This window comes from Aspergillus multicolor (assembly GCF_047715735.1).
Source record: "Aspergillus multicolor strain CBS 133.54 unplaced genomic scaffold BDW74scaffold_2, whole genome shotgun sequence".
Lineage (NCBI taxonomy): Eukaryota > Fungi > Ascomycota > Eurotiomycetes > Eurotiales > Aspergillaceae > Aspergillus > Aspergillus multicolor.
In genome coordinates, this window is record NW_027395953.1 from 634,081 (window position 1) to 660,022 (window position 25,942).

The window sequence follows — 25,942 nt, forward strand, 5'->3', positions numbered from 1 at the left end:
TCTTTGGGTGGCCCCGCCGCAGGAAGAGCTACCGCGCCTCTGCCTCCCCGCGCTCCCTAGCTGACAACTCCGAAAGCAGCGTTGGGACAATGAGCAGCGCCTTCTCGGCCCTCAAACGCTTTGGCGGAGCGAGCAAGATGTTTAGCATCTCCCGATCTTCCGTCACTTCGCGCAAGAAGGACGGCGAGGAAAGCCTATACTCTAGCTCCGCCGCCTCCGGCGGATACAATGGCGGCGGCATTGGCCGCATCGCAGCAGCTATCAAGGGCGTCGATGGAATCGGCCTGTCAAATGCAAAGATCCGCCTCTACGCTCGCGAAACCCAGTCTAAGTGGCGCGATATGGGCGCCGCTCGACTAACAATTATGCCTGCGCCCTCACGATCACCGTCTACCTCTGAACCTCGCCGTTTAGACACCGCTGTCGCCGATGCAAACCCTGATGCAAGCACAGATAATATAAGTCCACCATCTTCCGGCGCTGCCTCGCCGCAACGAGTGATGGAGCAGCGCAACGAAAAACGGATCATCATCCGTGGCAAGACACGCGGCGAGGTCCTCCTTGACGTTTGCCTGGACGAGAGCTGCTTCGAGCGCGTCGCTAGAACAGGTATTGCTGTCTCCGTGCGCGAAGAAAATGAAGATGGGGCCCCTGTGACTGAGAAAGGAGGTGTCACGATCGGAAGTTCCCGCGTTTACATGATCCAGATGAAGGGCGAGGCTGAGGCCGCTTACACCTTTGGGCTTGTTGGGAAGATGAAATACTAGCCTGGATGTTCAAGTGTCACTATGACAATTTTGTATTCTTTGTATTCTTTCCTCTCTCCCGATTGACCTTTTCTCCTCTTCCCCATGAGTTTATGTCTTATTGTGTTGTATTTCAGCCTATGCATTGTGTTTTGGCAGCTCATCGATGTCTTCTCCTTCGACTTTTTTCATGCATACCCTTGGTTCTCACCATATACCTATAGCCATACACTTTATACACACACATACCCTTACGCGCTGATCTACCCATATATCACCCATTACCCCATATACCATATCTATTACACACCACATAACTAGCCTAGAGTTATCTAGCTCAAATGTACATGGAATTCATTCCTCAAACACTCTCCACGCCATTACTTCCTCGTAGAATAAGCCCACTAGGTACCTCTCTATAAGTACTATTCACCACCTTGCAGGCCAATGCTTCTGAGCGAAGATATTGTCGCAAGGCAAGAAGAGAAACAGCGAAGGAAGAGGCGGGGTTGTCAAACATTCAAAAAACGCCCAAGCCTGCTCCTGCCAAGATCTGACAACCCTACCAGGCCCTCGACAGTTGGTCGTTCCTTCCTAAACTCGCCCAATAAATACAGGGGTCTCTCGCGGCGGAAGGTGCAATGGACTGACAGTCGGGATAACCATGAACGGCAAAAACGGCCCGGGACGCCGTTTGTTCCTTCCTTTTTGTGTTCGACTTACTCTGTATAAATTGGCAGGAACGAGTTCCCATCATGAGATCCCAGAGGTAAAAGTAACATAGCTGCACCTCGTCTTATGATCCAGTCGTGTCTGTGCGAGCCTGCGAGCTGGACCCCTGTGCAACCCAAGCCGGATATTTGCCTGTTATGGAAGGTCTTGGCGCGGGTTGTTTGCTTTACCCGCTGGAAACCCGAAGTTCAGCCCGTTTACCCATACCCAAATCCAGCTGACCCAAACCATGAATCCTCAATAGCAGAGCAACTAAGTGACCTGGAAAATGCATTATAGCTGTGTGTATTGGAAAACCTATTCAATCCTTTCATTGAAGAAATCATAAGCGATCGTTAGTATATAGATAACCCTGGGTGTAGTGGTGAGACAGGTCTATTATTCTATACAGAGTATAAATTTACTCTAGTTCGTGGCTAATCAGATAGATCAAGAGGAGAGTCCGCCGTGCCTATCCCAGCGTCAATTCCATCCTTAGCCCCGTCTTTGGACTTGGACTTGGGCTTGGTCTTAGTAGTGTCCTCGTTAGCCGCGGGAGCAGGATCCTTCACTTCAGGCTTCGTCGATTTCTTGAACAGAAACTGCACTCGATTCTCCTCATCTGTCAATAGAGAACGTAAGACCTCGTCTTCTAGGACTTGATCGAGGCTCTCGGGTGGACCTGGTTCAAGCTCGGTACTCTGTACCGCCGCCGTTGATGTAGACGGGACAAATAGAGACGGATCAATATGCGCGTAGTGAGATAGACTCTCTTGAATTTTCTGTTTGCTGGAGGTGTTGTTCTTGCTCTTCGCTTTGGAGGCACGAGGGCGTCTGCCTTTTGTTTCGAGAAGACGCTCTTGTTCTTCCATGTCCACTTCAGAGGCCTTCAAAAGCGTTGGGAGGTCAGGAAGTGATGTATCCGACCCGTTCCCGTCATCTTCGTCGAGTTCTTCCGAGTCTGAGACGCGAGGCGTGTCGTCGCTATCTGGAGCGGTGGTATCACCCTTACCACCGCAGCCGCAAGCCAAAAGGTCATGCGTCTGGCATTTACTCTCCACATCGAGTCTGAAAAGGTCCTTGAGTTCATCCCGCGAGAACTGCGCCATGCTATCCTTGTTCTCCATAACGCTATCGGCAAGCCCAATCTTGGTCACCTGCCGTTGCCAGATCTTCTCCTCTAAACTGCCCTGTAGCAGAATGCGGTAGATATGGCAGTGGTGCTTTTGACCGTCGCGGTGGATGCGCGCCATGGCTTGGATATCTGTGGCTGGGTTCCAGTCTACGTCAAAGAGGACAAGACGGCTTGCGCCAATCAAGTTCAGGCCAGTTCCCCCGGCTTTTGCGGAGAGCAAGAAGGCGAAGCAGGTACTTGCTGGCATTCGGTTGAAATCTTCGACCAGGCTTTGGCGCTTTTGCGCGGGAGTGGAGCCGTCGAGGCGAAGGAAAGGGAGGGATAGGGAGCTTAGGAGGTTGGCGAGGAGATTTAAGGTGGAGGTGTAATTGGAAACGAGCACAATCTTTTCTGATGTTGATGTGCGTAGGTGATGTAGTAGCTGGTCCAAAACGCGAATCTTAGCACTGCATGATGGGGAGAAGTGGCGAAGAAGGTTTGGTGGTAACGACGACAAGAGTGCGGTAATGGTCTCGCTCTGTTTTCCATCGGCATCCTTTCGCGAGAGCAGAGATGGGCTGTTGCAGAGTTTCTTGAGAATGGTTATCAGCTGCAGGGCGCTTTCGGAACTTCCAATGACACCCTGGAAGACTGGCGAGGCAAGCACGTTCTGGTAGATCTTTGCCTGCGTATTAGTGGGCTTGCAAAACAGCACATATTCTGTCTTCGGAGGAAGATACTTGGCAAGGATATCGGCCGTTCTTCGCAGCATAAATTGTGATGTCAGTTCTCGAAGCTCCTCATTCCGAGCCTCTCCCTTCTCAATGTCCTTCTCTGTAGCTTCAGGCTGTCTGCTCCTCACAATAGGACCCTCAAATTCCTTGATAAAAGACTTGAATGACCCTAGAACACCGGGATTGACAAGATCCACAGCCGCAAAGAACTCCTTTAAATCGTTTTGTATAGGAGTACCCGAGAGAATGACCCTCTTCGTAACGTTCAGTGACTGAATGGCCTGCCCACTCTTATTTTGAAGCGTCTTCATCCGATGTCCCTCATCTGCAATGATAATATCGACCCCATTACCACGCGCGAGACCCTCTTGAACGGTCCTCAATTTCTCATAGCCGACAATCATGATGCTGTACGCCTTGCCCTTGGTGAAGTCGGTCAATCGTTTCCTCTTATCATCAAAGTCAAAGACACCGATACGCTCATTTCCAAGCCATTTCCGAATCTCCCTTTTCCAGTTGCTGATTAATGTGACAGGGCACACAATCAGAGCTTTCTTGATCACAGGGCCAGCCTCGTAGATCGGATTTTGTTTCAGTAAGGTCCACAACAGGGTGATGGTTTGTAAGGTTTTCCCCAGACCCATGTCGTCGGCTAGAATCGCGCCCTCACCGTTGAATGATCGCATCCCCATCACGCACTCGTACAAGAACTTCACACCCTCGCGCTGATGTGGCCGAAGGTGCTTGCCCAGGATTGGATCCACAACGACATCGACTATCCGTTGGCCCTTAGGCACTGACCTTGGCCGCGGCATTACCACTGCACCGGGCGACTTGGGATCATGGCGTGGAGTAGGCTCCTTCAGCGAAACAACGGGCATAACTGTACTCTCAAGCAAAGGTTTCTTGTAGGCTCCCGATATCGACCCTCGACTCGCTAAGCTCAGAGGCCGACTTTCCTTAACTTTAGTCTTACCCAGTCCCGGAGTAGGCGTTGACGTTTCAGAGACAGACGTATTCTTCTCTCGACTTTTCAGCACAGAAACGGACGCCTTCTTCGCCGGCAACGATCTCGGAGGCGACGGCGGCGTCGGTGCCTCGGTCTTCGTCTCCAAGAACGGTCTCCCAGCCAGATACTCCTTCCTCGGGATCTCTGTATCAACCTCAACCTCTTTCCCTCCAATCGACAGTATGACGCCTGGATTTAGAGCAGATCCGCTCATCGCACGACCCATATCCCTCCCCGAGATATCCTGCAGGTAGACGTATCCATCGCGCGCCGAAACGATCCCGTCGCCGTCCCAGGTCTTATTCTTCTTCGCAGTTGGTTTTCGCCTAGAGCCGGTACCCGTTAGCCCATGTCCTTGCATACACCATGGCTTAAAGCACAGTAGAGCAGAAGAGAAAACATACCATAGCACATTGAAGTAACGCACCCCAGAGGTTGGATTTGTGCCTGCACTTCCATCGCCATTCTCACCGCTGCTTACAGCAGCTGCCTCGCCGACATTTTTGACCTGGTGTAGAGGTTTCCGTTGGTTCGATGTTGTAGGACGGGTATTTCCGGTGCTGTTTGTATCTTGAGAGTTCAGGCGCGGTCGCTTCGCTGGCGGGCCGTCATTATCACCGGTTTCGGAGGGCTGTGTGGGAGCTGCCGATATTGATGCGGTGGGTTGATTGGGCTTCTTTATTGAAAGAGGCTTGAATGGCTTGAAGACCATGGCGAGAAATGGCCTTTTGAGGCACTGGAGTGTATGGGCACTCTCGAAGAGTCGGAGGCGGAAGAATCTCGCGTCGGGCGCGATGGGGGAGCGCGTGTTCACGTGACTGCGATAATGTACTTCTTGGTTCAATGTCTAAAAAGAAACAGAAACCTGAAAGAAATGACATGGATAATCAGTCTATTAAAGATAGAATGGTACAGCCATAGGCATATCATATATACAAGGTGTCATAACGACCGACATGAAGCATATCTTTAAGGGACCGCTAAATCCCAAACATCAAATCTAAAGCGCCATATACAGTAACTATTCATACAACCTCCTTTTCGTGCGCACCAGAACCGTTGGTTTATTTAGCATCATCCGCCAAAGCCCTGTCGGTCAGAGGGACGAACTTGGGTCCCTCATATGAGCCCATTCGGAAAAACCAGTTAATGGCGACGAAGATGGTAAGACCACCAGTCATCAAACTGGCGTAGTTCATGGATGCTGCGTCCGTGGGCAGGGCAAAGGGGAAGCAGAAAATCACGACGAAGGCGAGGATGTAGATGCAGCTGAGGATGTTGAAGAGGTATCCGATGTTGCCCATCCAGAAGTATCCGCGGACGAAGGATGAGCGGCGGGTGAGAACATGAGGGAAGATAGCGGCGAAGTAGGAAAGAGAAGACAGCTGAACGAAGCAGCCGACGAAGGCGTTGAAGGCGGTGGTAGAGCCGACATAGATACAAGCGAGGACTGTGATGACAACACCGCAGATGAGAGTCGCGTTGAAGGGGTTGTGCATGCGCGAGTTGATGCGGCCGGTCCAGGTGGGGAAGGGGGTAGCACCGTCACGAGCGAGGGTCCAGAGGGTACGACCAGCGGTGATGTAGCAACCAGCACAGTTGATGACGGTGGGCAGGAAGGTGATGATTAAAAGGCCGAGACCGCCACCCCTGGATCCGCTCGCCTGACGGTAGATCTCAGCAAGAGGGAAGGTCGCTCCCAGAACAGAGTCGAGGTCGTTGACGGCGTAGAACAGCGCAATCATGTAGAGCAGACCGGCGATAAAGCCAACACTCATCTGGGCGAAGACGGCCTTGGGGATGTTCTTGCTGGGCTGAGGAATCTCCTCGGCGAGATGGGTCGAGCAGTCGGGTGTACCGACAGCGTAGGCACCGTTTAGCATACCGGCGACGAAGACGAAACCATTGCTGGAGTACCCGGTTGAGTTGGTCCAAGTCCGCCAGACATCCTCGTTCGTAGCATACGGGATGTCCTTGACATGAGGCATGCAGGCAGCAACAATGATGACGATGAGCACACCAGAGAGAATGAAGAATCCACCTATGTTGTTCAACTGCGGGAGGAAGCGGTTCAGGAAGAGGACGATAGAACAGCATAGCCATGTGCAGATGATGAAGCTCACAAAGACATGCCACGCCTTCATCTCAAACCCGGGGTGCATCAGCGCATACATGGAGACCGTCTGCTGTCCGAGAATGGCAGAAACGGAGGCACCACCAAGCACCCAGGCCAAGCAATTCCACCAACCAGCAAAGAAACCGCAGACGCGACCATATTTCCCAGCAGTGATAGAAGCCCAATGGTAAACTAGACATTGGATCAGCCAAAGCAAGTCGGAACAGCAGGACGAGGAATCATACCACCACCAGCCGACGGCATTCCCGAGGCCAGCTCAGCAATAGACGCAGCCACCATCCAGTAGCAGATTGAGACGGCAATAAATTCGTAAATGACACCCGATGGCCCTCCATTGGAAAGAGCAGTGGCTATACTTCCTCCCTGGGCAATCCATGTGTTTCCGGTAGTGATGGCAAGGGCGCAGATACTCAGCAGACCATAGTTGCGTTGGAGCTCCTGACGGTGACCAGAGGCATTGACCGGGGTGTCGATCGAGGAGCCTTGTTCCTCCTTGGCTGAGTCGACAACTGCCATCTTTTCTGTCGTGTCGGCCATTGCGGATGTGAGAAGCAGACAAGGTCGAAGGGATTATTGGGTAGAGAACGTGGTTCGGGAGCTGATTCAGATTCTGTTCCCGGTGACGCAAGGTATGATCCAATTACTCCTGTATGTAGGGAATCGACGAAAGCGAGTGTCGTCGTCCTAGCTTCTAGATGCAAGGCGGGCCGATGGGAAAAAGAAAGAACCCCAAGACCGTTGAAGAAGGGAGGACGATCCTCGAAGCAAGGCGAGAGTTGGGGGTTTATACTACTACCATGCGCCTGCGCGAGGGACGCAAAGCTCCGTGCTTGCAGTTGAACTTGACTCCGGCTGGCCCGCGGAGCCCAGGACAGTGGGACAATGGAGACAGCCTTTCCAGCCAATCATATGCACCAAGGACCCTGCTTGTGGTGGCGACGCGAGCCAAATGGACTCCGAGCAGTCAGTCCATTGGACCAAGGGCAGGAATTCCTCGGACGGTCTAAGCCTGAAGAGGGAGCTTGAGCAGACGCCAGTGCCCACGGTTTCTAGCAAGGCGTTCTCTAACAGCGGAAGATTTATAACAGAATGCTCTTGATCGTGGGTAAAGTCTGAGCACTGAGCAGATCTTATGGATATCTTATGGATACTTGAACCACAGCCGCTTTACCCCAGATCTTCTCCGTATGCTGCTTTGGGCAGGCGTTTACGGCTTGAATCCAGAGCTGGTCCAAAGGCTACGAGAACAGGGACGCATGGTAGGACAACTAGCGGGCGTTGAGACTGCTGAAGAGAAGATTCCGTGCAAATTAATCCTACTAATAATATTGACATTATAATATGACGACGACAGGGCTGGACTAGGCCAATTTCGGGCCAGACTACGATAAGCGAGTCACAGAGGAGCCCGGCCTCGGAGCCCACCGCAAGCACTCCGTACCTGATGGCCCCCGAATTTTGACTCATGTCTCCCAGGACAACCAAGTTTGCAAAGGAACAGACGGCGCATGCTTTAAAACGACGGGGCTTAATTGTGTACTTCCGAAACTCTCCAAGAACTTTAAACCTACGAATTTGAGATATGGTGGAATCGTGGAGCCCAGGCTGGTCCGCTCACATTCGCCGCCAAACGTGGGGTCCAGTCTAAGGACTATTGCCCTGAATCCATGGATGAAGGGAGCGACAAGGCCAGACCGTGTCACCGTGGACTGTCATCTTGTTGATCTCTGACTCATAATATGTCAATGTGTTGCATCGTACAGTGAGTATGCAGTAGTGGTAAAGTAGCATGTGAGACAAGGCTTCGGATAACGCCGAGGCAGCTTTCAGTAGGGACTGGACCTTTCAGTTTGATATAAATGACAACATTAATGACAAATCATCTTCATGTCCAAGTGCAACTGAGGGAATTTTCCAAACAAGGATTTAAGGTAACATCTCAATGCGCTAGCTATCGATTTGAGTTTTTTTAGAACCTTCTTAGAGTGATTCTAGCAGATTGGGTCAATCTCCGATTGCTAGAGCCCGGTGTCACCGATAGATGAAGCTTAGATGCCTAGAAGGCTTCGTGGCATGATCAGTTCATCAGATCACGTTGTATCAGGGAATACAGAATCCATCATGTGTCATGGCCTCTAGGTCAAGGCTCGTAGACAGGATGAAGAAAGGGCAGATCACCCTGCAGGTAGCCAACGAAGCGAACGCACAGTGCATCGGCATCCAGATGAATGCAATCGGGGAGCTTCATCGTGCTTGATTGGCTTTCTGCCTCTCAGCCACCAGAGGCCAGCTTTAGCTCGCCTCCATTCCGGATCGACGCTCGTGGAGTCGACCGAGCCCTGATGATGGAGACGGACACGTAACAACCACTACTCATCCTCGTACAGAGTAGCCCCAGACACTTACCCGTATTCGCGGCGCAATAACAAACAATAAAGAACTCGAGAGTCGAGACTCGAGACACGGCAATTGAAGAGTCTGGAATCCAAAAAGGCAAGGTGACATTGGCAGGGGACGGAGATTGCTGGTTGGTCGGCTGAGCGTGGCATGATCCTGGCCGAAACCCAACCCTGGATCCTGGATCCTGGATCCTGACCTCGAGAATTGGCAGCTGTTCCTGCTTGTGAAGGTCGAGCTGACCCGGATTCCTCGAATCAAAGCACTGCCCTGAACCCAGCGCAATGGAATAAGTGCTGAGTGGCTCTCGCCTGCCGCGTTGAGATCGGAACAAGGCACAGAGCAAACATCTGCATCTTTCCCTGAATTTTGATCTATCACAGCGTTCATGCTCGGGGTGCATCGCACGATGGAATGGATGCCTGGTCGACCCACTGATGCAGTGGAGCTGTTAGCGTCCAAGCACGAGACAGGCTCAGCCTGCTCTCTGGAACATGCCAGGTTCGAGGCTGGAACCCGAAGCCATCCGCGTTCGGCTTGTCTCTTCTTAGGGGCCTTATATTTATATTAAAAGCTAATAATGCCATTGTCCTTAGTGACTGCAATCTCCAGAGTGAGGTTTAGAAAATCCCCTGACTCCGTAGAATGTTGACCATGCTTCGTCAATCCCGAACTGACTAATCGGGCATCCGATGACAGTTGACACGACTCGGCGCTGCCGATCTCATAGATGTTGTTCCTAAACCTGGAAGATAAAAGAACTGCAGAGCTGATCCCTTCCTCCTGAGCTGCACGGTGGAGCTTGGATGTCAGTGCCACAGTGGTGCCTTTGGGGCCGCGGTGATCTTAGCAAAAGTGGGAATGGCGGGAAGAAGTTAAGGTTCAGCTAAGGGCACGAGCCTGGAGATCCAAGGACTAGCGCGTTGCCAGATCGACCAATGGGCGTTGACAGGCCAGATCAAGGCCGGACTTGAATCTTTGCGGACATTTCCTCGAGACTCCACCATCTTCCGATGGCAAACTCGTCATCCTTCTCTTGGGACGTCGTTCGCTGTCCTCCAATTGTATCATCCACACCCAGAGGTGGTCCGCAGTTGCGCCATGATGCCACCATCCACCAGAGGCCTGGCTGTGGACAGCATCCCATTTGCCCGTTTCCAAATTATGAACGTGGGTCTCTCACCCTCAGGGTTGTGGCTCAGCGGCCAGCCAAAGCGCATCAGCGTCGCAGAGTCCGACTTTGTTCCTGGTGAAGGTGACGGAGCCATGGAAATGCTGCAGGCGTGATCTCGTCGGCGTGTTCTTTTTTGCTTCTTCTAAATTTTTAGCGTTATCGCTGCATATTGCTTTGCTTGCCTCCAGCCCAGTGCAACCGCTACTGTCCATTCAGGCCACAGCGACCAGGATCACGGGTTGATCCTTCGAGCAGTATCTGTCAGGCCCCCGCTCGCATGCGCTGACTGCCCTCCATGTACGTCCATATATACCCTCCAGCCCTCCGTCACCTCCCTCCTTGGCGGACTTGCTGTCACTCCGATCGATCGATCCTCTAACCTGGCTTCGCAGGTTGTACCACGAAAGGATGTCGAGCTTAGGTGCCGAATACGGCCGGAGCTTTGCCCGAGAAACATGGACTCTCTACGGTGTTGGCATGCTCGGTGTCGTGCTGCGATTGTAAGTGTTTCCTAGTCTTGGTGTGTTCAATATCATGTGCGCTTGGTGGACTAACATCCGTACAGCATAGCCCGTATACGTCGACTCGGTATCCAAAATCTTCAATGGGATGACTACGTTATGGTGTTCGCCGTGATATGGTACACAATCCTTTGCGTCGCCCTAAATGCGGTTGCATCGGGTGGAGGGTCGAATCTCATGACAGATGAGGATGTCAAGAACTTGACGCCGGAAATCTACGACGAGAGAGTCAAAGGAAGCAAATGGGTCTTCGTCTCAGAGCACGCTTTCGTTCTCGCTATATGGTCAATGAAGGCATGCATGTTGATCATCTATGCCCGTATCACGTATGCATTCTCATCTCACCCTATTAGCGCAATACATCTGACTGGAATCCTTTAACAGAGAGGGATTGCCTCAAAGGAAACTGGTCAACTACCTCGCCGTCTATGTTGCTCTCGGGTTTATTGCCGTCGAATTGGCTCTCTTCCTTATATGCCGGCCGCTCTCAAACTACTGGGCAGTGCCTACTCCAAATCGTTAGTCCATTCCCCCTGCAGCCTTATCCATGCAACTAACAGAGCCGCAGCCCAATGCTCTAACTACCAATACTACGAAATCGTTCAAGGATGCGTGGCCATCACGGCTGATGTCGCCATGCTTCTGATTGGACTTCCACTTTTGATGCAAGTTCGAGTGCCTGTCAAGCAGAAGCTGATTCTTCTGGTCATTTTCGGAATGGGAGTCTTCGTCATCGTCGCCGCGATCCTCACCAAAGTCTACTGTCTTGTTCCCTCCCTGATCTCATACGTCTACATGAACTGGTACTTCCGAGAGACCACTGTCGCCATTCTCGTTACCAACCTACCTCTCATCTGGTCTCTCCTCCGCGATGTCTTCCCCGCTCTCAAGAGCTGGACTGGTGGTTCGAAACGAGGCACCAACCGCTATAGATCTGGCGCTTGGAACAGCAACCCGTCTGGCCTCAAGAACTACGGACCTGCTACCACTCACCTACGCTCGGGTGACGACTTCCCCATGCACAGCTACAATCGAAGCGTTGTCGTCACGCCGCAAAAGGATATGTCCGAGGTCAGCCTAGAGCAGACCGAATCTCGCGGTCACAGCGACGACGGATCAGAGCGAGCTTTGCAGATTCGACAAGACGTCACCATCGAGGTCATGCGCGAGTCACGGCCACCAGATCACTATCACCATCACGACCCGCAGCCTTAGTGGCTCGCCCAAAAGCCCTCGCTTTGCTTTTCTTTTAGTCTATAATTTTCTACTACCCTCATCATTTGTTTTTTGTTTCTCACGCCATAACGACTAGACTTGGATAGATTACCCCGCTGGAGTTGGAGGCACACTGATACCAAACCGCACATTCACAATCACATTCTCATTACCCCACTGTACTATGAAGTCAAATCCATTGGATCTCGAATCCACTGAACAACAAAATGCCTCACCGATGATCGACAGCCATTCCATTCTTTTATTTTTTCCTTCTCCATCTACCAACCATGGAATCGACTGCGCAATTACTGTATCGGGCGCTTGTTGTGCTTGACTGCAGATCTCCCGCTAGTCACGTGATACTCTTATGTAACATCGTGGCCAGCCTCTCTTTTCCACCTCTCCTTCCCTTTACTCTTACGGAGAGAGGGGATGGAGATGGATGAGCCTTGTCTAATCACTATTGCTTTGAACTGGCATATAATATCTGCGCCAGCACGGTCATTTTGACAATTCCCGAATCTCATTGCACATCTCCCGAGGTTTAAGCGATAGACTTCTTCGAGAACGACTGCAGTGATTCCATCCAGAGAGTGGAGACACAGCAGGGCAAGCCTCTGAGACTCCGACAATTCGACAAGCACTAATCGAGGCCTATCATTCTCTCGGCTTGATCTAGATCTAATCAGGCTACCGTATACTGCATACTATCATCTGTATGAACCTCGTTTAACAAGCGCCCTTGACTCTCCGATTGTTGGGGTGATTGAACCTTGGAAGCGAAATGCACTGAGCGCTAAGCAGAGGCCCGACCTCGACCCCGGCATACAACCCCGGCGCACGGAGCAGACCTTCAGATTCCACAACCAAACGCGCCTTGGGCACCGAGACCCTCAACCGGCGACTGATCATAGGTTCGTATCATATCAAATGTTGACCACATCCCCACTGTGGTATGGGGAAGGTTGAAGGCTACACTTCGGATCTCTGAGTGATGATTGAACCATGACAAGACCCAACTGTGAGACTATGTGCCTTAGCTAAATTCTAAACCATGGACCACGTTTTCGATCTCCACCGGTCCTGGCCTTGTCCAGGCTAGACTACATTCTGTGCCTGGTGGTTCGCATTGCACATCATCAGTCGGTCCATGGTTTATACCGGGCAAACTCTGTCTTTGGATATTTGCTTGAAATCTTGCATGGATTTCACCGACATTTCGGCCGGTTGCAATTCCGAGGGTTGTTGATTCTGGAAGATCTTTCACAAGCACTTTGCGACTCCGCGCCCCGAAAATCTTCGGTCTTGAGCTCAAGCCGATCAGTGCGCAAGTTTCCTCCGAATCAGAGGGCGCTTGGTCCACTGTCAGTGCTTAATTATCCGAGTGTCTCACATACGCAAGCGAAGGCCGGATATCTCGCTAATGCAAGTAGACCGTCATCAGCCAGCCACTGTTCAGAGCGCAGCCTTCAAATAGTTACACGACCGATACTATAACGATGCTGGAGTGTACTCCGACTCCTGGACTCGGTAACTATTCCTATTCAAAATGTACCTCCGCCTCGCTATTCGGGTGGGGAGGCTATACTTTAACGCCGATTCTAGCGCAGGCCGTTGAAAGTATACAGGAAGTTGCCCGCGCTAGACGGCGTAGTACAAACTTTGATCTTTTCGAGCTACTGCTAGACGACGGTTTAACGTCGGGATTCGGATTGCCGGATGCTTGTTGCACGATGCAGCTGCACATGCACAGGCCTTTGCATGTGAAGGTATTTGTCACGAACGCTATCTGAGCGCAACCCAGCTCGAGGCTTAAAGCTTGAATATTAGCCCAAGCACCCGTGAGATATTGTCATCTCTGTTTCTGCAGTAGTTGAAGGTTAAGCTAGCGTTTCGAGAACAGCCACCTAATTTTCGTGCCATAATATACTTTGCCCTCGTGGACGGTGGTTGCCTGGGCGGTACAATGATACTATCATATTCAGTCCTTGATTGCTGGACGCATGATTCATACCCTCAAGCCAAACTATCCGACATTCTACCGAAAAAATCCATACATGGCCAATCTTTATGTTCATCTGCGTAGGGTAACCGTTCGGATAACCCGACCTCATGGAACCCAGCGGCGAACCCGTGGGACCGAGGTATATGCACCACGACGGAGCACAACATAGACTAGTATACCTGAAACAAACAGCTTCTCAATTATGGGGAATAGTAACATCATCGAGGGTTCCCAAATACCGAGAGAGAGCATGTCTGTGTATGCTCTTTCTCAGTTTGAAAGATATATATCTGGAGACCGTAGGGGAGTAATGCACCTGCCAACGCAGAAAGCAATTTCTACTTAGAAGAATAAACCAATAATCTTTAGTTTTTCTCCTTTGAGAAACGAGTTATGGTGCTTACTGTATACTAAGTAAGAAACACGGAAGGTTTCTTAGTGGCCGTCCTGGAAATTTGTCAAGCGCGCTGGCTTACCCTAGAGTCCTTTTTAAACCTTACACAGTACCTAGATTATGTATCCTCAAGGGAAAAGTGATACCAGGCAACTAGACCAGGAACTAGTCGAGTAAGAACTATCTACGTGAATGAGTCTAAATTTTGGGGTGGATGAAGATGCCTGCGCTTTTTCAACCAAAACCCTTGCACACTGCACTCTATCCATCATCGACTCGAGACCTGGCTACGAAAATATCTTATTCAAATATTGAACGGAAGACAAGGATAGATGGTCATCAAGTCTATATTATATATCAATAACCTAAATACTAGTAATTAGGTCACCTAGCAGGACCCGATATGTTCAGCTATATATGCAAGGGGAAACCGCTCCAGGCTATACAAGAGGAAAACGATGCAAAACAAAACTCCTTGCTCCAAGAAGCAGAACCACAAAAACAGCTAGGAATAAATAAACACAATCCATCATAAGTCGTCATGTCACATGGATCTTTTAGTCATATAAGTCCATGTCGCCGCTGTCATCCATATCGGCCACGGCATCGTAGTCATCATCCGTCATATCCTGGTCTTCGTCGACCGCGACTTCATGGTTGGCGAGAACATCGATCCGGCCGTCGCGCATGACCACGCGCGCAACCTCGCCGTCTTGGATGCTGCCGCGTAGAATGAGTACGGCAAGGCGGTTGAGGACCTCGCGCTCGATGATGCGTGCGAGTGGACGAGCACCGTACGCGGGCGAGTAGCCTGACTGGCCAAGGTAGTCCTTGACCTCTTCGGTGCAATTGACGACGACGTTGCGTCCATTCTGTATGAGGCGGCGCTGGACCTCTTCAAGGCGGAGGTCGACAATCTTTCGGATCTCCTTCTTCGAGAGCCGGTTGAAGATGACGGTGCTGGAGATACGGTTGAGAAACTCCGGGAGGAAGTAGTTGCGGAGGGCGCCCATGACCAGTTCGCGGGTTTGCGGGTCGATCTTGCCATCCTTGGTGGTGGGACGAGCTAGGTATTCGGCGCCAAGGTTGGAGGTCATGACAACGATACAGTTGCGAGCGTCCACGACTCTGCCTTGGCCGTCGGTGATGCGACCATCATCCATGAGCTGGAGAAGGACGGTGAGAACCTCCTTGGCAGCCTTCTCGACTTCGTCAAATAAAAGGATGGAGAATGGTCGACGTCGGAGAGACTCGGTTAGCTGGCCACCTGCATCATGGCCAACATAGCCAGGGGGAGCACCGATCATACGGCTGAGTGAGTGTCGCTCCTGGTACTCGGACATGTCGAATCGAATCATGGACTTGGGGTCATCAAAGAGGAACTCCGCAAGAGCCTTGGTGAGCAGCGTCTTACCCGTGCCGGATGGACCGCAGAATAGGAAGCTTGGGGGTTGGTTAGGGTTGCTGAGGCCGGAACGCTGAAGACGAATGGCGTCTGCGATGGACTTCACAGCGTCCTTTTGACCCACCACAATCTTGCCCAGTTGCTTCTCCATGTGTAGCAGCTTATCCTTCTCCGTGGTCTTGAGTCTCGTCACGGGAATTCCGGTCCACCTGGCGACAATTTCGTTGATCTGGTCAGGACCAACTTCATCAGCCAGCAGAAGCTCTCCAGCATCACCCTGACGGTTGCGACGCTCCTCATCAGCCTGAGCGCGCTCCTTCTCCAGGGTTTCAATTTCTTGCTGGGTCTCGGGAATAGCAAAATACTTCAAGTCCGCTGCGGTTGCGGTGTCTCCAGATCGTTCAGCTTCCTCTTGCTTATTCTTGAGATTTTCAAGTTTCGTCTTCTTCTCCTGGATCTTCTGGTTGCGTTTCTTCTCGTTTTCGTACTTTTCGCGCATAGGCCGCAGCTCTTCCTGAACGTTAGCTGCTTCCTGCTCGGCCTCCCTGAGACGAGTTCTGGAAGCATCATCCTTTTCACGCTTGAGAGCATGAATCTCGATCTGGAGCTGTCGGTATTTGCGCTCGAGATTATCGAGAGCCTCCGGTTCGGATTCACGGGCTACTCTGACAGCAGCAGCGGCCTCGTCAATGAGATCGACAGCCGAATCGGGTAGTCGACGCGCTGTGAGATATCGTGAAGCCAACGTAGCTGCTGCGACAATGGCTGCATCAAGGATCCGTACACTACCGTGGTGGACCTCGTACTTCTCCTTCAAGCCACGGAGGATGGAGACCGTCTCTGCCACAGTAGGCTCCTTAACGAGAACTTGTTGGAATCGTCGTTCGAATGCGGCATCCTTCTCGATGTACTTGCGGTATTCACCGAGCGTCGTAGCTCCAATACAGTGGAGCTGTCCGCGAGCAAGCATCGGCTTCAGTAAATTGGCTGCATCCATTCCACCTTCGCCACTAGCACCTGCACCCATAAGAAGATGGATTTCATCCACGAACAAAACAATTGTTTCTTTGGATTCTTCGATCTCCTTGAGGACACCCTTCAATCTCTCCTCAAACTCGCCGCGGTATTTGCTTCCAGCGACCAGCGAGCCGACATCAAGCGAAAGAAGTTTGCACTGGGATAAACTGGCTGGAATATCGGAGTTGACAATGCGACGAGCGAGACCTTCGACAATCGTAGTTTTACCAACACCGGGCTCACCAATGAGCACAGGGTTGTTCTTTGTTCGTCGACTGAGAATACGGATCACACGACGGATCTCCTCTTCTCGACCAATGACAGGGTCAATCTTACCCTCTCGAGCAAGCGCCGTCATATCGATTGTGAATTTCTTGAGGTTTTCGTTTTCGCTCTCAGCATCCGCCGTCTTCGAGTCCACACGCCTTGTCCCCCGAATCTGCTGGATGGCAGTGTCGACTAACTTGACGTTTGGGATATTGGCGTCTTTAAGGGCGGCCTGGACTTGAGAGTCCTGACAAAGAGCTTGAATCAGGTGGTCCACGGCGATATAACTGTCCTTTTGTGTTTTTGACAATTGCTCGGCGGCTGCGAGGACTTTTCGGAATGGCGCGGACATGCTGCGAGACTCTGGCGGGGGATCCTGGCTTGGTAGTTTGATAAGCCGCCTCATGAGCCCACGGTGAAAGAGCTGGGCGTCGCCATGGGCGCGTTCAACGACTTGGCGGAAGAGTGAGGTAGAATCTCCGTGAGAAGGATGTTGTGCCGGTCCATCTTCTTCGTCTTGTGCAGGATCGAGAAGAGCAACCGCGAGGTGAACTGGGTAGATTTCTGCGTTGGCGTGTTCGATGGTGATATCAATAGCATCTTGTAGGGCCTTGTTGGCCTTGTCTGTGTACTTATCGGTGCTCATGGTGTATGGTGTGGGAGATAAAATCTCCAAGGAGGTAGGTGGTAGAGTGTCAGATTAGAAGCGTAGCGAGAGGCTATGATATGGATGTAAGATACTTGAGCAAAGAGAGGACAGATGACAGAATATATACTCGAGAGAACTAAGAAAATGACTTCAAAGCAAGCTACAATAATGGACCTTTCAAGATGGTGCCCAAAGCAGCATGACGACACTCAAAGATTCCACCGCCTTCCAGAAGGGCCTCGAAGATCAGACCATAGTCACGTGCCTCGAGTATTCTGCCAGCATGCTAGAGCGGTCAAATCAGCGGTACGTCTGAGCTTCAAATGATCTGAGGCTTATCAAATTGGTATCTCCCTAACGCTAATTCAACCATAAACGCCAAACGGTATACTACAAACTTAAAACAATGTGTTGATCAGGAGCTGTTCCGTAGTATGCATGTCCTGAGTCCCCGGTATGCCACTGACAGGAGTGGCGAGGCCTTGCTCGTCTCCCATTCCATTCGACTCTACGGCTCCAGGCAGTGAAGCCTCCCCGGAAGATTGATTGTCGGATCCTTCTGGGGCACGGCGCTTCCTAAAGGCAGAGTGCCTGAAGTCTGAAATGATTACCGCTGGGGTTGGTGTTTTCCCTTGGTACAGACGATGACGAAGGTTGTATATGTCGCGAATCTGAATGACAGTGCTAGGATCCACATGGCGGAGCTGTTTAAGAATTTGGCTTGGCGGCATATTGATGTCAAGAAGAGCTTTGATGTACTGCGTCTTCTGGCTGATCTCTTCGCGGCGAATTGAGGGATGTTGACCCGGCTGCGAGGGGCCATGATTGTGGGTAGGGTCGCGGACTTTGACATGCCAGAGATTGTCAGTCTTATGATGGCTGATACGTAAGCTAAATGGGCAGCCAGTACGTCGTGACGGTTCCCGCTGACGCTCCTTCGCAGTTGAGCGGTATGTCTGGCCCTGGTCGCAGGTCATATAAATGGCCTCGACCTTCCCCTCACGACCCTTGTTGGTGCGCTTAGTAATCACGGCATATTGGTGTACTTGTGCAAAGGCCTTGACAGCTTGTACCGCTTCAACTTCTGTGCGAAACAGGGCATCCGGGGGCGCGGGCAAGGGGGGGTATGATGGCGGAGTCTCAGCCTGTCCCGGAGGCTGTGGTTGTTGTGGTTCTTGGGATTGAGGGTTTTGTGAAGCTTCCGGAGTTTGCGGAGTTTGTTGAAGCTGATCAGGTTGCTGGAACTGTTGAGACTGCGGTTGTTGCTGAGGTTGTTGCTGAGGTTGTAGTTGCGGCTGTTGCGGTTGTTGTGCGGGTGGCTGGAACTGAGGCTGAGAGACTTGAGGTTCTTGCAGCTGCTGAGGCTGCTGAGGTTGTTGAGGAGGCTCCATGGAAAGTATTATGGTGTGATAAGTGATACCACGTTAGGGCATAAAAAAGAGGTACCGGTTTCAGCAGCTCTGCATCGAGGCTCGTTGCTGGATAGCCTAACGCGGAATTGCCTTCCTTGGGGGACGAAGAAAATGCCGAGACTGAGGAGCCGATTCTGCCGGCACTACAGCCATTCAGTTTACAAGGCGGTAAACTAAGAGCTACTTTGTTTACATTATCATTCAGTCCCTTCAAAGTACTGTACAAAAGGTATTGTCCGGAGAAATTGGACAAGGACTGACAGGTTGTCAGGTACTTTGTATTCCTTGTCACTTCACTTATACCAAAGACAATGAAATGAGCAGCATCGGACCACAAGTTGTCCTCATACGCCTATCAACGGGCTTTCAGTAACAGTCATTAGTCAATGAGTTTTGTACCTATGCTTCAAAGAGGCTTTGTACAGTATTACTTAATCGGACTACTCTAGCTGCCTGTTTGAAGAATCCTTTGTTGAAGAAAGTACCGGTTTTCTTCGACTCTTCGACAATAATGTTGAGTGCACAGATCTAAGAAAGCTAGCTTAGATCTGATCCGCCAGTGTCAGGGCGCCATTCATGGGCTAGCCATAGCACCGATAATTATAGCCCGTCGCAACCCCACGTTAACGACGCCGGCGCTTCATTGGGCAATATTACACCCCACGACGCATGACATGGGAAATCAGCAAAGGGATTGGCCGGTCAAATCCCAATTGTCCCTCCCCGGTCGCAGCCTCCAGTGCTAGGCCCTCCGGAAGCTGCGAAAAAGCTGAATGGCTTAACAGACATACCGGATATCGCGTCCATATGACCAGCTAACTACCGCTACAGCCGACATACGCACACTTGCTATTTCAACCCCAAGTTTCTCCGACTCAAATGCAAAACTTGGCTCGTATACGTTCTCCCTTTCTCCCCTCGGTAATCCAGTATTCTAACGAGCCTGTCCGTCATGACGTCAAAGGTGGAACGCAAGTTGTCTCGACCAAATGTGGCGACAGGGATATTGAAGGGCTTAACCACTCCGCTTCACGACCATACACGAGTCCGTCCTGTTCGGTATCCTCAATGTCCACTCTCACGGAGACTAACTGCCTAGATTTTCTGCTGTACCGCCGTTGCCCCTCTTCAAATTGCCGGTCTCGAATCTGCGCCTGCGCCCGCGCGGCACGCACAACCCCCATCCGCTTGGCCTGAGCCCACGACTGCCAGGCACAGGCTGAACGCTTTTCCTCCATTCCGGAGTGGACAAAGGGAACCAAAGCGGAGCAGCAACTGTAGATCGTGATCCTGGCCATGGGCGACACGGTATCTCGTTCGCACCGAGGCCGTTATCGGGGGTTGACCTTGGGAAGCCAGATGCTGGCGGTTGAAGTTTTCACGGGAAGCCCTGGGGAGCCGGGGTTTATATAGATCATTATCAGGGACCCTAACGAGGAGATAGAAGATCATTATCTATGGCGAATATAGGTGACAGCTAACGCCATCGCCTTATCCGTGGCCAGTTCGCTGGGCTGGAGCAGCACAGAGTGGATAGCACTATCAACCACTTACAACGCCTGCATTAACCTGCCTACCACTGCAGGCTGGAAGTTGGAAGTGAAACTGACGACGCTGTTAGGCTGTAATTCTGGTCTCGGATGCTCCATCTCAACAATAATATATTATTATTTTTCAACTGAATTTTACGATTTGACTCGGACAGTCGAACTCAAACAAGAAATACTGCAGTCGTCGTCCTGGTCTGACGGTATCCCTCCATTCAGTGCCTCCGTGCAGACTCTCCCAAGTATAAAACTCGAACCAGTTCCTGCACCACCTCGTTCTGTTCCTGAAAATCTAACCCACCATCTTATTCTGGTTCCATCAGTCGGACTTGATCAAAATCTATTTACCACTTCGTTCTCCCACCACTCTCCTCCCCGCTGTGTCATCCGGGGCAACATTCCGTACAACACCACCCTGCAGATAAATCCCCGCGATAAGCCTCACCAGACCAAACGAGGCCTTTTAACCAGTAGCTTCGCCGGCGGTGAAACTCCCTGGTAGATAGTGAAACGATTACACTTGCTCTACATCTCATCAAATGAGAAGTATCACAGAGAAAACCTGCGCCATGTCTCAGCAGCAGAAACCTATCTTCGTTGCAACCCATCCCCGGGCTTGCTCCACAGCCTTTGAGCGGGTATTTCTTCCCCTGTCCATCTTGAAATTATCTGTGTATCATGCAGACGGAATGCTAATGGCTTGCATAGGTCTTTATGACCCAAAGGGACACAATTCAGTGTGTCCACGAGCCCTTTGGCGACGCATTCTACTACGGCCCTGAGAGGCTCTCAGATCGGTATGAAGCCGATGAGAAGGGCCGCATTGAAAGTGGATTTAGCGAGTCCACGTATAAGACTATCTTGGACAGGATTGAGCGCGAAGGGAAGGATAACGAGGTACTACCAACAGCCTCCATACCTACCTTGACAGATTGGCAGGCTAACAAGGACGATAACAGGGCAAGAGAATCTTCATCAAGGACATCCTGCACTATCTCCTCCCGCCACACGGGAAGCCAGCCAGCATTGCCCCTTCTCTTCACAGGATCAAGCGCGGCGTAGGCACAGAGACAGCTACCACTGACCCCTCTGCGGCCGTTGGCAGCAACGGAGACTTCGTCGCCAACGGCCACCACCGTGTTGCCGAAGTGAACGGCAACAGCACTGCCAACGGTGTTTCCAACAGCACCGGGGCAAAGAAGGGCAGCAGCACAGCGCCCTACCCCTATGATACCCCCTCCGAGCCAGGAAACCCAACCGTCATCCCCAAGGAGATCCTGGAATCCTTCCACTTTGCCTTCCTCATCCGCGACCCGCACTACAGCGTGCCCTCCTACTACCGCTGCACGATCCCGCCCCTCGATGCCACCACGGGCTTCACCTACTACGACCCCGCCGAGGCCGGATACGACGAGATGCGCCGGTTCCTCGAGTACCTGCGTGCCGAGGGCCTGGTAGGACCTCACGTTGCGACACGCGAGGCAGACGCCGAAGAGATCCTCGCCAGCGCGCAGGACGGCCAGACCTCCAAGCCCAAGCCTGTCTCGAGCCCGGACGCCAACGTCGGCGTGGAGATCTGCGTCGTCGACGCGGACGATATGCTCGATAGCCCGGCGGCGATGATGGAGGCGTTCTGCCGCAGCGTCGGGATCCCGTACACGAGCTCCATGTTGAACTGGGATAACGAGGAGGACCACGAGCATGCGAGGGAGGCGTTTGAGAAGTGGAACGGGTTCCACAACGACGCGATTGATTCGAGGGGGTTGACTGCTAGGAAGCATGTAAGTTTTTCTTTCCCTTCTCTTACCTTGCGCCCCTTTGCCCCGTAGCCTAGGCTGGAGTGTGTCCGTGTCGGTCCCATCCATCTTTCCTCCTCAGAACAAGGCTCGGAGGTGGAGAAGTCCGGTTGGCCTTAGCACGCATGCAGATTGCAGCAGCACACCAACACCACCAGATACCAGCTCGTGATGGAAGACAAGACAGTCCAGCTGACCACACTCGACCAGCCCCGCGCTTCCAAATCCGAAGAGCAGTTCGACGCCGAGTGGCGCGAGAAGTATGGCGAGGAGGGCGCCGCCCTGATCCGCAAGACGGTCGACGCAAACATGGCCGACTACCGCTTCCTCAAGCAGTTCGCAATGAAAGTCTAGACAGCAGTCTAGCTGAGCCCGGCCGTGTCCAGGAGGTCCTTACTCGGCCGAGCAGACGGACGGAGGGGAGCTTTGACGGGAGGGAGCTCCATCGCAATCGAAACATGAATTTTTATCCAGAAAGGAAGGCAACTAGCAAAATGTATGCACCGAAACGAAATCGAAATCGTGGGGGTCGAGTCTAGCAGAGACGATGACGAGAAAGAAACTGAAAGCTGAGGGAGGGAAAATTTCCCCTCGACGACTGGAATGACTTTGTGGTGTCGCGATATGAGCCCTTGATCACGCAATTTGCACTGGCACTTGGAATTTTTGATCAATTTATATTGGATGGGTCTGTTATGCAGCATGAGCTTTTGGCTTCGCGTTTACGTTATCCGAGGTTTCCTTTTCGCTTCGTTTTGCAATTGTTGTCTTTTGAATGGAGGGAGAATGTATCCATCTAGCTGTTAGTCTGCTAGCTAGCTAGCTAGCCCGTCTAAGTAGCTAATCCGAAGGAAGAAATTGCTCGTTTGACCTCCTCGGGATCGGAACTCTGAAGGTTTGAAGCTATGGCGGGAAGGGTCAACGGCCGACGCCGCGGTGGGAAGTGGATAGAGTACTTTTGCACGTAAGGTCGTTATAGGCTCCATAGAAATCTAGATCCAACAAGGTGGATGCGTTTGGCCCGTATAGCCTTATAGGTACATGATCGTTATCTTACCGAGGTATATATCTGCCCTTCCAACAACAATAATCACAAGCTAAGAACAACAAGCAAATGCAGAATAGAAGACATTCATTCATGCCATCATACATAGAGAAAAAACAAAAGGAAACTGAACTGGGCAGAGCCACACCAGTTGGTAAATGACCCTGCTCTTGTTCGTATGCTCCGAAAAACCAGATAAACCAAACCATCCCAATCATACAGCGCTGTAGCCCCCTCTCGATCCGCTTCCTTGAAAGGTGTTCACGACTCGCCGCAGCCAGTCCTGGAAGAGATATGGAACGTCCCGAAGCGTGTCACCGTGTGGAAGTAGATCCCACCCGCGGGCTCCGTAGCGGTTGTAGTTAAGCCACGAGCCAAAGATGAGGTATGCTGCGGCGCAGAGGAAGAAACTGAATCTTGTTAGCGAGTTCCAAGCATACATGGAGGGGCAGAACATACATGATGATCAGCCAGGTAAAGAACCCCCAGTGGTTAGAGTACGAGCCGCGGCCTTCCGAGTAATGGTCACAGGCATAGCGCGTCTTCCAGTTCAGGCTCAGCACATACGTATCATCATCGGCCATGCCAAAGCTCTTAAACTGCAGACTTCGATCGGGATCGGAGCCATCGGAGAACGGTTCCTTCTCCTCTTCGTTGCCATCACCTTCACCATTACCATCGCCTTCATCTTTGCCTTCTTCTCGTGTGCGTAGACGCTTCGGTTCCTCCTCAACAAGACCCTCCAGCCCTGACCGACCAGGGTCGCACTCAAACTCAATGACCGCACCCGCGTTCTTCTTCTTCTTAGTGACAGGTTCCTCGTATTTGCCCCCAGACAGTTTCACTCGCAGTCCCTCCCGGTCTGAATCTTCATTCTTTAAGCGCGTGACTTTCGCATCTAACGCGCCTTGGCCCATGTGCTCAAGCCCAGCGATCGGGAACGCAAAACCGCCATGGACGCTGGAGTGGTCTGCTGACAATGTACGATTAAACCCGCAAACTATTCGAGTAGTTAGCTTCATTTTCCATGCTCCATACATAAGCTGCGTATTATCCTGGGAGAGTCCATACTTCTCCTTGAAGTACCGCATTTGTACTCTTCAAAGTTCGCCGCGCTTCCAAGAATGTTACATATATTCAGCACATAGGTCGTATTGACGATGAGATCGCCGACTTGCTCCGCGTGGAAAATCTCGTGGACTCCGCCTAGCGGCTTGAGGTTATATTTGTAGCCGTCCGCGTTGATTTGTGAGCAGTCGAAGGTTATGGCGGAAGCGAGACCGGGAAGCAAAGAGGCGGCGGACAAGAGGGCTGAAGAGAGTATTCGCATCGTCGGTAGCTTTGAAGCTGCGCGAGAACTCAGGGAGGTATTGATATTAGGAAGGGTCGGAATCGGAGATGATGGACAGCGGGCTTGGGTCGGAGTGAGGCTGGTGACGATGACGCTGTGGTGTTGGGCGGTGATCAAAGGAGCTCAGGCGAGCAGCAAAGAAGGCAGCTGACGGAGAAGGACGTGTGATCGGGGAGATGTTGGCTAAGTCAACGCTTGAAAAAAAAAAAAAAAATATGCGTGCCTGGAAGGAGAGTTGATACCTAGCTGGTCGGGGAGAGCTGCTGGTGTCGTGCTTCCTTGCTTGACGTCGGTCTTCTGTTTATCCGGCCAATCGAATCGTCCAGTATAGGTAAACTGCCCAGCTCCATGCAGTGCGCTGAGAGACAAATAAGCAAATAAACTTAACTAAGACGCATATCTTTCTGCTCTAGCATTACAGAGTACTATGAATATAAGCATACTACTCCCACGAACATAAGCCAAGCCAGCTTACAGAACTCGAGTCCCTATGTAATAGTACACCAAAGAGCCCCGCACAGACCACCTCCACTCAACACCAAAATATCCTCACAATCCCCAACCCACTACCATAGTTCATAGCCAAATCACTCAAAATGCTGAACACTCGAATGGTAAGTAGCTTTTCTTCCAGATACATTCAAGTAGTTAATACCGTTCCAGCTCTCAAAAGAAGACGAGGCCGCAATCGGCAGCTCAGAGGATAACGAAGTGCGCCGCGAGGACCAAGAGAAGATCAACCGCTTCAGTCGTCTTCACCAGCGCGAGACCGTTCTCGAGGAGAAGCTAAAGGGCAAGCAGGTATGGTCCTTTTTTCGATGTTTCTATCATGTTTCTCCGATTCCCGTTGTGGCTACTCCGTTGCCGGTCATGTCACTCAGGGGATGAGCTAACAGCAACCGCTCACAGAAAGACAAAGAAGATCTAGAAGAGATCTCGACTGAGTTAGAGCTCGCAGATGAAGATGAACTAGTCCCGTATGTCTCTGGCCTGTAGGCCAAGCCTCCCGAAACATAGCTAATGAAGTCCAGGTATAAAATTGGAGACTCGTTTGTTCATCTCCCGTTGGAAGAGGCGCAGACGCTTCTCGCTTCTTCAACAGAGCAGATTGACTTGGAAGTCGCCAAGCTTGAGGAGACTCTGGGTGACTTGCGCGATGAGATGCAGCAGTTGAAGGTGGCTCTCTACGCGAGGTTTGGAAGGAGTATCAACCTGGAGACCTAATTGTACAACTTATTTCCTATCCTATTAGGTCTTCATGCTGACATGATTATGCAATGTAAATGATTGAAG

At 51.5% G+C, this 25,942-nt stretch overlaps 10 protein-coding genes across 10 annotated transcripts; 3 read left to right on the forward strand and 7 right to left on the reverse strand.

The window, feature by feature from the left end:
* Positions 1-1,755: 1,755 nt before the first annotated feature.
* Positions 1,756-5,026, reverse strand: BDW74DRAFT_186258 (DEAD/DEAH box helicase; the record flags this gene model as incomplete). Its single annotated transcript, XM_073731227.1, has 2 exons — positions 1,756-4,640; positions 4,719-5,026. The coding sequence occupies 2 exons, from the start codon at positions 5,024-5,026 to the stop codon at positions 1,895-1,897; spliced, it is 3,054 nt and encodes a 1,017-aa protein (XP_073588540.1). The 3' UTR covers positions 1,756-1,894.
* Positions 5,027-5,189: 163 nt separating this feature from the next.
* On the reverse strand, positions 5,190-7,304 carry BDW74DRAFT_143792 (putative choline transport protein; the record flags this gene model as incomplete). The annotated part of the gene is made up of 2 exons (XM_073722917.1): positions 6,676-7,304; positions 5,190-6,622 (listed from the first exon to the last, which is right to left on the reverse strand). Coding segments are annotated over exons 1-2 (1,553 nt in total), but the record flags the coding sequence as incomplete, so codon positions are not given.
* Positions 7,305-8,513: 1,209 nt separating this feature from the next.
* Positions 8,514-9,409, reverse strand: BDW74DRAFT_143793 (uncharacterized protein). Its single transcript, XM_073722918.1, has one exon. It carries the CDS (start codon positions 9,249-9,251, stop codon positions 8,724-8,726), a length of 528 nt encoding a protein of 175 aa, XP_073588542.1. The 5' UTR covers positions 9,252-9,409; the 3' UTR covers positions 8,514-8,723.
* Positions 9,410-10,341: 932 nt separating this feature from the next.
* BDW74DRAFT_44361 (uncharacterized protein) lies at positions 10,342-11,942 on the forward strand. Its single transcript, XM_073732806.1, has 4 exons — positions 10,342-10,522; positions 10,588-10,869; positions 10,928-11,061; positions 11,112-11,942. The coding sequence occupies exons 1-4, from the start codon at positions 10,431-10,433 to the stop codon at positions 11,756-11,758; spliced, it is 1,155 nt and encodes a 384-aa protein (XP_073588543.1). The 5' UTR covers positions 10,342-10,430; the 3' UTR covers positions 11,759-11,942.
* Positions 11,943-14,296: 2,354 nt separating this feature from the next.
* Positions 14,297-17,676, reverse strand: BDW74DRAFT_44335 (ATP-dependent Clp protease ATP-binding subunit). The gene has a single exon (XM_073732805.1). It carries the CDS (start codon positions 17,493-17,495, stop codon positions 14,718-14,720), a length of 2,778 nt encoding a protein of 925 aa, XP_073588544.1. The 5' UTR covers positions 17,496-17,676; the 3' UTR covers positions 14,297-14,717.
* BDW74DRAFT_143795 (uncharacterized protein) lies at positions 17,667-19,395 on the reverse strand. The gene is made up of 2 exons (XM_073722919.1): positions 18,442-19,395; positions 17,667-18,384 (listed from the first exon to the last, which is right to left on the reverse strand). The coding sequence occupies exons 1-2, from the start codon at positions 18,887-18,889 to the stop codon at positions 17,897-17,899; spliced, it is 936 nt and encodes a 311-aa protein (XP_073588545.1). The 5' UTR covers positions 18,890-19,395; the 3' UTR covers positions 17,667-17,896.
* Positions 19,396-19,624: 229 nt separating this feature from the next.
* On the reverse strand, positions 19,625-20,579 carry BDW74DRAFT_143797 (uncharacterized protein). The gene has a single exon (XM_073722920.1). The coding sequence runs from the start codon at positions 20,206-20,208 to the stop codon at positions 19,861-19,863; it is 348 nt and encodes a 115-aa protein (XP_073588546.1). The 5' UTR covers positions 20,209-20,579; the 3' UTR covers positions 19,625-19,860.
* Positions 20,580-23,123, forward strand: BDW74DRAFT_143802 (uncharacterized protein). The gene is made up of 4 exons (XM_073722921.1): positions 20,580-21,095; positions 21,166-21,354; positions 21,417-22,238; positions 22,464-23,123. The coding sequence occupies exons 1-4, from the start codon at positions 20,997-20,999 to the stop codon at positions 22,605-22,607; spliced, it is 1,254 nt and encodes a 417-aa protein (XP_073588547.1). The 5' UTR covers positions 20,580-20,996; the 3' UTR covers positions 22,608-23,123.
* An 83-nt stretch (positions 23,124-23,206) lies between these two features.
* Positions 23,207-24,856, reverse strand: BDW74DRAFT_143803 (autophagy-related protein 27). Its single transcript, XM_073722922.1, has 3 exons — positions 24,370-24,856; positions 23,758-24,298; positions 23,207-23,708 (listed from the first exon to the last, which is right to left on the reverse strand). The coding sequence occupies exons 1-3, from the start codon at positions 24,626-24,628 to the stop codon at positions 23,513-23,515; spliced, it is 996 nt and encodes a 331-aa protein (XP_073588548.1). The 5' UTR covers positions 24,629-24,856; the 3' UTR covers positions 23,207-23,512.
* BDW74DRAFT_143805 (tubulin-binding prefolding complex subunit GIM3) lies at positions 24,857-25,940 on the forward strand. The gene is made up of 5 exons (XM_073722923.1): positions 24,857-24,980; positions 25,063-25,263; positions 25,313-25,450; positions 25,559-25,626; positions 25,681-25,940. Exons 2-5 carry the CDS (start codon positions 25,246-25,248, stop codon positions 25,871-25,873), a joined length of 417 nt encoding a protein of 138 aa, XP_073588549.1. The 5' UTR covers positions 24,857-24,980; positions 25,063-25,245; the 3' UTR covers positions 25,874-25,940.
* Positions 25,941-25,942: the final 2 nt, after the last annotated feature.